An 8,238-nucleotide genomic window follows, 5' to 3' on the forward strand; every position below is an offset into this window, starting at 1 on the left:
AAATCTAACAGTAAATAACTGAATAAAGAAGAATGGAGAAACACAAGCGATATTGTAATACAAGTCTACTACAAACCATCAAGCCAGAAGGAAAAACTAAATGAGTTTAAGAAACTGATCCCAAATCTGGGGAAAAAGTATAATCTAATTGGAATATATGCTGAAATTGTCTAGAGATCGTTTGATGTCTGATCTCTGCTAAAAACAAAGCAACTAATAAATTATTGACTTGACTTAATGTTCATTTAAGTTGTTATGGTGAAACAATAATGAAACCGTTATTTTGCACCTGATTCAGAGCAATAAGGAGAAAGTGGTTGCTAGAGTAGAAATGATAGGAAGAACATTGGGAGGAAGTGATCATTTCAATCTTAGAGCTCATGATAGAGAAGGAAAGTAAAGTTGGGCATTACCTAATGTTCTTTGACATAAGATTTCAAAGAATTCCAATAAAGAACAAAAAGTCTACAGATGTTAGTCTAATGAGAAGAAGCTCTTAATAAAGAAATGTGATGACACAAATATAAACAATGCTGATGAGGATCACACAAAGGAACTATTTAAAGAGTCTAATGTGGAAGTATAGAGAAGTTGTTGACCACCTTAAGATTTCAAAAAAGTATATAGAGAAGATATAAGCAAAGGAAGGGAGCGAAGGATAAATTGAGATACTATCCTATAATAAGAGTGTGCTGGAGCTCAAAATGAAATGCTAGAGACGATAAAAGTAGTTTATTAATCTTTGTTGGAGTCAAGAAGAAGATGAAAAACATAAAAAGATCAGAGGTGTGAAGACTCACAAAAGCAAATTGTTAAATTTTCAATGTAAGCATTCATGCCCCAGATATAAGCAAACACTACAAATCAAGGGTTGGTTTGCTGTTTTGGTATTATTTGAACATAAGATAGTGATGGGGCAAATATTAATAGTTCAGATTCAACTTAAATGTATGTTGTATGTACATTTTCCCACAAATAACAGGTTGTTAAATATTTCCCAGCACATCCCTAAGGAAGAATGCTCAGCATATGGAATGATAAGAGAGGAAATATACCCAAAACTAATGAACTCCTATTTTGCTTCTGTTTTATTGTCAAGGAGATTAATTGGGGATAGCAAAAAAAATAAAATAAAAATACAAGAGGTTAACAGAGACTAAGACCTACCCATAACTAAAGAGAAAATAAGAGTGAATATCAAGTTATCAGGTCTGAGCTCAGTATACTGAAAAAATTAAGAGCCACTATCAGTGACCTGTAAAAAATCATGGAGGAGCAAAATAAATAGAGAGATAAAATTGGTGTCCCAATTTTTTAAAGGAAAGAATAAGACTAAATAAATAGATTTGAGTTTTTCCTAGAAAAACTCTAGAATATGTATTAAAGGAATGAGTTTGAATATTTAGAAAGAGAAGTAGTGTTCACTAAGAATCAACTTGACTTCATCAAGAAAAGATCATGCCAAACTAATCTATTTCTTTTTTTGACAGAATTATTAGATTAATAGATAAATCAGCATATAACATAGTAAAGCATCTGTAAAGGGAGTAGATTGGATTAGAGAATTTCTTATGGTCCCTGCCAACCTTAACTTTATTATCCTAGCTTCCAACATGGATTTCAGCAAAGCTCTTTAAAAAGCTCATGCTCTAGATAAAATGGAGCATATAAGCTAAGTAATAGTAACAAAGCGAATTCAGGTTATGACCCAAAGAATAATGATTAACAGATCCATGTCAACTTGAAAGGAAGTCTCCAGTGTTGCATCTAATAGATTTGTCCTTAGTCCTGAAATATTCAACATTTTTGATTGTTTGGATGCAGGCACAGTTTACATGCTGCTCAAATGCATATAGGACACAAAGTTGGAATATATAATTGATGCATTACATGACAAACTTAGTATTTAAAAATTCTCAGCAGATTATAATCATAACCCAAATCTGATAAATTGAAATTGAACAGCCATAAATGTAGCCTAAAAAACTATGTGAAAAATGAGGGAAGCATAACTAGAAAGAAGCTCATGTAAGAAGGATCCTGGAGTGGGGAAGTTGTGGCTACATGCTCACTATAACTCAATAGTACCTGTGATATGGCAAAAGTGACCTTAGCTTGAATTAATAAAGGACTAAATAGTGTCCAGAATAAAAGAGGAGATATAACCCTTCTAAAGGTTATCTAAGTTCTGTCCAGGTCAGGCCACACTGGAAATACTTCTTTAGGGTTCTGTCTCTTTTAAAAAGGATGTTTGGGAGCAATCAGAATGGTGAGGTGACCAAAGGACATGTCATGTCAAGATAAGCTGAAGAAACTGAAAGTGTTTCACCTGGAAAAAGAGAAAACTTGTGGACTGGAGAAATGATAAATAGCTTCAGATATCTGAAGTGATGATATGCAGAAGTAAGATTAGATATATTTTCAGATCCAGAGGACAATTCTAGGAATGATAGAATAGTAGAAATGATAGAAATTTGCTAATAACCATAGAGGATAGGGCTTTCACCTATGATTTCATTAATGTAGGGAACTCTCAGGTAAGGAAATTTCCTCTATCAATATAGGTTAGTACCTCCTCAGCAACTAACAGTCTTAGAGAGTTATTTAGAGCACTGAGATATTAAAGGACTATCTCAGAAACCCATAGCCAAGAGGCAGGATTTGTACCCAGGTCTTGCTGGTTTTGAGACTGACTTTCTATCCACCATGCAACACTGACTCACTATCTAAAAGTGAAGTGAACTGCCTTGGAAGACTTCAGAAGGGAAGTAGCTAGTTCCTTTTCATTGGAAGTTTTTCAAGCATGTGTAACATGGCCACTTTCCAGGGATATTGTAGAGGGTACTTACTCCTTTTCTTGCATAGGTTGGACTAGATGACTTTGTAGGCAACTTCTGACCCAGGCAATAAGTCTTTATTAGGCATCTATTATATGCCAAGAACTATGCTAAATGTTAGACTCTGAAATCATATAGTAATAAAAGCATGTCTTATGAAGCCCAATTGAAAGAATGTGGGAACTTTTATCCTGGAGTGGAGAAAACATGAGGGGCAAGGACATGACTTCAAATATTAAAAAGATAATCATGTGAAAGATGGGCAAGTCCTACCTATTTTGTTTGGCTCCCCAAAACAGATCTATAAACAGATTATAACAAAAATATTATCAGAAAGGTAGATGTTAACTCAGTATTAAAAAGAACATCTTAACAGTTAGACTTTGCCATCTAAAAATGGCTTATTGGAGTCTAAATTCCCCTTCACTAGAAATGTTCAAGAAGAGGCTAGATGACTTCTGTCAGTGACATTCTGGAGAAGCTCCCATTCAGGTGGGTTGGGACAATTTCAACTCAAAGGTTCTGTGATTTTAATATACTTTTAGGTAAATTTTCATGTAGATACAGTTCATTCAAGAAATCACTTCAAGTAATTTTTCTTCTTCTTCTTCTTCTTTTTTTTTTTTTTTTTTTTTTTGGACATTCCAAAATTTCTAACCCCAAGCAACTTTTCTGATTTCACTCCTCATTTGATATGATTGTGAGCATTTTATTCTCAATTAAATTATGTGATTATATCTGTCCATAGGGCAAAGTTTTCAGCATTTCCCTCCAGACAGAACCAAAGTAAAAGATATTCCTTTCGTGCGCAACAGTCTGGCTCCAATACCATCTCACTATGTTGGGAAATGTAAGTATCATTATTCTCATTGACTTCCTTTACTATTTCTATTAGATATCTCAGGGTTTTTCCTGTTTACTTTCATTTTTCCAGGGAATGTTGGATGTCAGACTTCTAATTTAAAGGAAAAGTTAATTTTAAAAAGTCATTGTACTTCCTACATCCCATCCCCAGTCTGCAAGTCAATTAAGAAGGCTTTGGTTCTCTAACTTTTTTCTGGAACCACATAGCTGATTTGTCTTCATCCCAAATTGGCAGGGGGGGGGGGGAATTCTAAGAAAGCATTTCCCCCCCCCCCCTGAGGTTGGGGTTAAGTGACTTGCCCAGGGTCACACAGCTAGGAAGTGTTAAGTGTCTGAGACCAGATTTGAACTCCGGTCCTCCTGAATTCAAGGTTGGTGCTCTATCCACTGAGCCACCTAGCTGCCCCAAGAAAGCACTTCTTAACCTTGAAGTTCATATATAGACTTCACAAAATCCAGCAATTTGGAGAAGAAAAAAAATTACATCTTTATTTTTACCAGGCTCTACATTAAATTTAACATTTCCTTCAATTATGATTTTTTAATGCTTCTGAGAAGGGTCCACAGGCTTCACTACTACTTCATGACACACAAAAAAAGGTTAAGAACTCCTAGTCTGAAAGAATTTCTCTCTCATGGAAAATTTCTGAGATCTCACCATAATAATATAAGAAAATAATCTTTAGGGATAGGATTTGTTTTCTTAATGACTCTTCCTAAAGAGTTTTGTTTTGGTTAGGGTTTTCATATCATATATTTTATAGGGTTTTTATATATCTCGAAGAAATAGCCTCTTTATGCAAGTCTCTTTTCTTTACTGATAAAGGTGTGGTCTTTCATGCTTGAGGGATACTCAATCCCTTACAAAAGAGAACAAAATTAAATTTGTTGACCATCAGAAAATTTCAGATAAGCCTGATTGTCGAGTTGTATAAGTGTGAGAATTAACAAATTCCTGAAAAGCAGAAAAATGTTATTAAAGTATTCAGTCAGATGGTGAGCTTGTTTCATGAATATGAATGTCAAGGCTTTGATATTCTATATCCAGAGAGTATTCTTAGAACCATCCAAAGTCATCCTCTGAAATTTTTCTTTAAACTAGGAAGGAGAAAATAAACTGGCATTTTTTTTTTCCCTGAGACTTCTGGGACATCATGGAGTCTCCTTTTCCTATTTGACAAAATATTCCCATGAGAATTTAAGTAGATAACTGAATGTAGGAGGAGTTTCTCACTATTGCCAAGCCAATTCAATGCCACAAGCTATTGTTTTTTGTTTTTGTTTTTTAATGAAAAGTACTTGCCTATCCTCTATGAAAGATCTAAAACTAAGCAGGAGTATGTAATTGTTTTAACCAAGGAATTATACTCAAGTAGTTAATGCAGTGTAGAAAGTTAGAAGTGACATTAAAGTTTGGGGGTTTTATGGTATTTTTTTTTTAACTGTCAGTAGTTGATTTATTTTTTTTAAAGTATTTATTATTATGTTCTGTTTTTTACAAAATCATACTTTTTTCCCAGTACTGTTTTCCCTCTCTTACTAAGTCACATCATATAAAAATAATTTTTAAACACAAAAAAGAAAAAGAAGAGGAAAAAATCATCATAATTGATCAATCTATTAAATAGTCTGAAATTATGTGTATTATATAAAATATATGGGGACCTCTTACTCAACAAAGGGGTGTCCTCTTATAGCCTTTCATTTGAGTCATGTTTGATCATTCTAATTTTGTACATTCACTTCATATGTGTTTGTGTGTGGTTGTTACATTGTTGTGGCTATTGTGAATAATATTTTTTTGACTCTTGTTTACTTCACTCTGCATCAATGTATATATAGATCTTTTCATGCTTCTCTGTCTTCCTCATACATCATTTCTTACAAAACAGTAATATTTCATTACATTAATGTATTGTAATTTGTTGAGCCATTACCTAATCTATAGGGATCTATTTTTTTGGTTTTCAACTCTTTGCTGTCACAAAAAGTGGTGCTATAAATATTTTGGTATATATGGGGACTTTCTTTTTATCTATGACATTGTTGAAACTTAAACCCCTTAATGGGATTTAAGACCTTAATGGGGTCTCTTGTTCAAAGAGAGTGAATGTTGTTGTTGTGGGTTTTTTGTTTTGTTTTGTTTTGTTGACTTGCTCAGGGTCACACAGTTGTCTGAGGGCAGATTTGAACTCAGTCCTGATTTCAGGGCTGGTAGTCTAGCCACTATGCCACCTAGCTGCCCTGATTAATGTTTTTTTTTTTTTTTTTTTTTGGTCCCTGAGGCTGGGGTTAAGTGACTTGCCCAGTCACACAGCTAGGAAGTGTTAAGTGTCTGAGACCAGATTTGAACTCTGGTCCTCCTGAATTCTAGGCTGGTGCTCTATCCACTGCACCACCTAGCTGCCCCTGATGAATGTATTTTTAAAAGATTCATCGTATCCTTTTTTTCCACCCCAAATCTATAATTTCTTCCAAAACAATATCAAAAACAAGCATTTATTAAGCATTTATGTTCCAGGCACTGTGCTAATGCTAGAAATGCAAATGCAAGCAAAAAACAAAACAAAGCAAAACAAAACAAACAAACAAAACAAAACAAAACAAAACCCAGACCCTGTCTTAAAAGTAACTGCATTCTAATAGAAGATAGCTCAGAAAAGGAAGACAAAAAGATAGGGTTGGCAGTAAAGATAGCAGTTCCAGGGTACAGTTATGAACTTCCAGGCAGAAAATGTCTTTCAACAACACAGATCAGCCAATGTTCTACAACTTACAGTCTTAAAAAAATTAATTTTTAATGACTAGAATACTAGGGTTTTGTTTTCTTCTCTCATATTGTTTTCAGAATGACCATGTGGATAGAGTATTAGAATTGAAGTTATCAAGATATGGATTCAAATCCCACCTCAGATTTGAGTTATATAAACAAAAACAAGTCACTTAATCTCTCTGAATTTAAATGTCCTCATCTGTAAAATGAAAGTAATAAAACCTGTAGTGCTCACCTAATAGAATTTGTTTTGGGGTATTGTTGGAATTTTAAAAAGAAATTTATTTAAAAATCAAAGGAAATTATGTATGCATGTAATGAATACTATATGTCTATTATTTGTTGTTATTGTTTTTCTTCAACCCACCTACCCCTCAAAATGGGTAAAATGAAATTAGAATCCTTTCAGGGTGTGCATCATGATTTGAATCATAAAGCAAATTGTGGATGCATTTCTGGTGTCATTCACATAATTTTTGCCACACCCAAGAGAGAATACTATAAGGAGTCTAAAATCAGCCTAATCATGTTTTAGTAATCCTTGGCTGGGTCCTGTATTATTTTGTTTTTAACATTTCTAACTTTTATGAACTAAACTCTGAAGACGATTCACTCTGAGATATTTTACTGTTTCAAAAAAAAAAAAAAAAAAAAAAAAAGGAATTTCTTCCCCTTTTTTTCCTTCTGCAATCCAGACACTAACTAGCCAGGCTCTATAATTCCTAAGCTTTTGTATTATACTCCAAAAGAATAGAATGTAAACATAGTAGAGAGCAAGTTCAATTTTTAACTTCTCTTTGCATGACCCTTTACCAAAGAAGATCCTTAATAATTAAATTAAATTGAGTTCTCTATCAGTTCTCACCAAGTTCAGGGATTTATTCAAAACCACCTCTTTTATTCTTTCTTGCTAGTTCTGTCTGGAGAGACTTTAAGAACCATTCGGGTGCTTCCTGCCATCCCAAGCCAGAAAGGACCCATCATCCCAAGAAGAGAAAGTAAAGAACATTCCAGAATAACACCTGATGAGAAATATCCATGAGCCAGTGATTGCAAAAATATGCATTTAAGAGAGAGTCAGAATGAACACAGCATAAATATTTTTAAAATGACTATCATATTTCATTAGTAAGATGCATTTTTAAGTTGTGTATTAATGAGCCATTATATTTTTTTGCAACTACATATTTCAAACTCTAAATATAATACATTTTAGGGAAAAAAATTGGAATTTCATAGCATATGAACATATTTTGTACATTGTAAGTTTGTGAGTTCCTGTGATTTCCATGTAGAAGATGATAATGGAAACATATATATATATATATATATATATATATATATATATATATACATATACATATATATATATATATATATATATTCTCTTGGTTTGTGTGATTGCTTTTGCTTATGGAAAGTTTCTTGATTTTGTTAAATTATTTCTCTCTCAAGTCACATAAAAAGTTAATATGCTCTGCCAGCTTTCATATTGTAAAGACATTCTAGGCTAGATGGAAAAAAAATTCACCTTGAAGAGTTTTGCCCTAATTAAAATTAATAACTATTTGCAGTTATTTCATGCTTTTGATTACAGTATATTGTATATACGGTCATCTGCAATCCTATGAAGCACAGTCTACAAGCATAATTACCCCAATTTGCAAAAGAGAAATAATTGAGTGACTTTCTCAAAGTCATGTAGCTGATAAGGGAGGCTAGAGCCAGGGCTACAGTCCAGGACTCCTACCTTGAGGTCCTGCC

General features: G+C 33.4%; 1 protein-coding gene across 1 annotated transcript in view; it reads left to right on the forward strand.

Annotated features, from left to right (window-relative positions):
- ANKRD55 (ankyrin repeat domain 55) overlaps positions 1 to 7,705 on the forward strand; it is a 65,652-nt gene extending 57,947 nt beyond the window's left edge. Inside the window, exons 10-11 of the mRNA XM_074284658.1 lie at positions 3,586 to 3,687; positions 7,389 to 7,705. Of these exons, the coding sequence (XP_074140759.1) occupies positions 3,586 to 3,687; positions 7,389 to 7,516 (230 nt within the window). The 3' untranslated portion in view covers positions 7,517 to 7,705. The remainder of the gene's footprint in view (positions 1 to 3,585; positions 3,688 to 7,388) is intronic.
- The last annotated feature ends 533 nt before the right edge of the window (positions 7,706 to 8,238 follow it).

The sequence above is a fragment of the Sminthopsis crassicaudata genome, chromosome 1 (assembly GCF_048593235.1).
Source record: "Sminthopsis crassicaudata isolate SCR6 chromosome 1, ASM4859323v1, whole genome shotgun sequence".
Classification (NCBI taxonomy): Eukaryota; Metazoa; Chordata; class Mammalia; order Dasyuromorphia; family Dasyuridae; genus Sminthopsis; species Sminthopsis crassicaudata.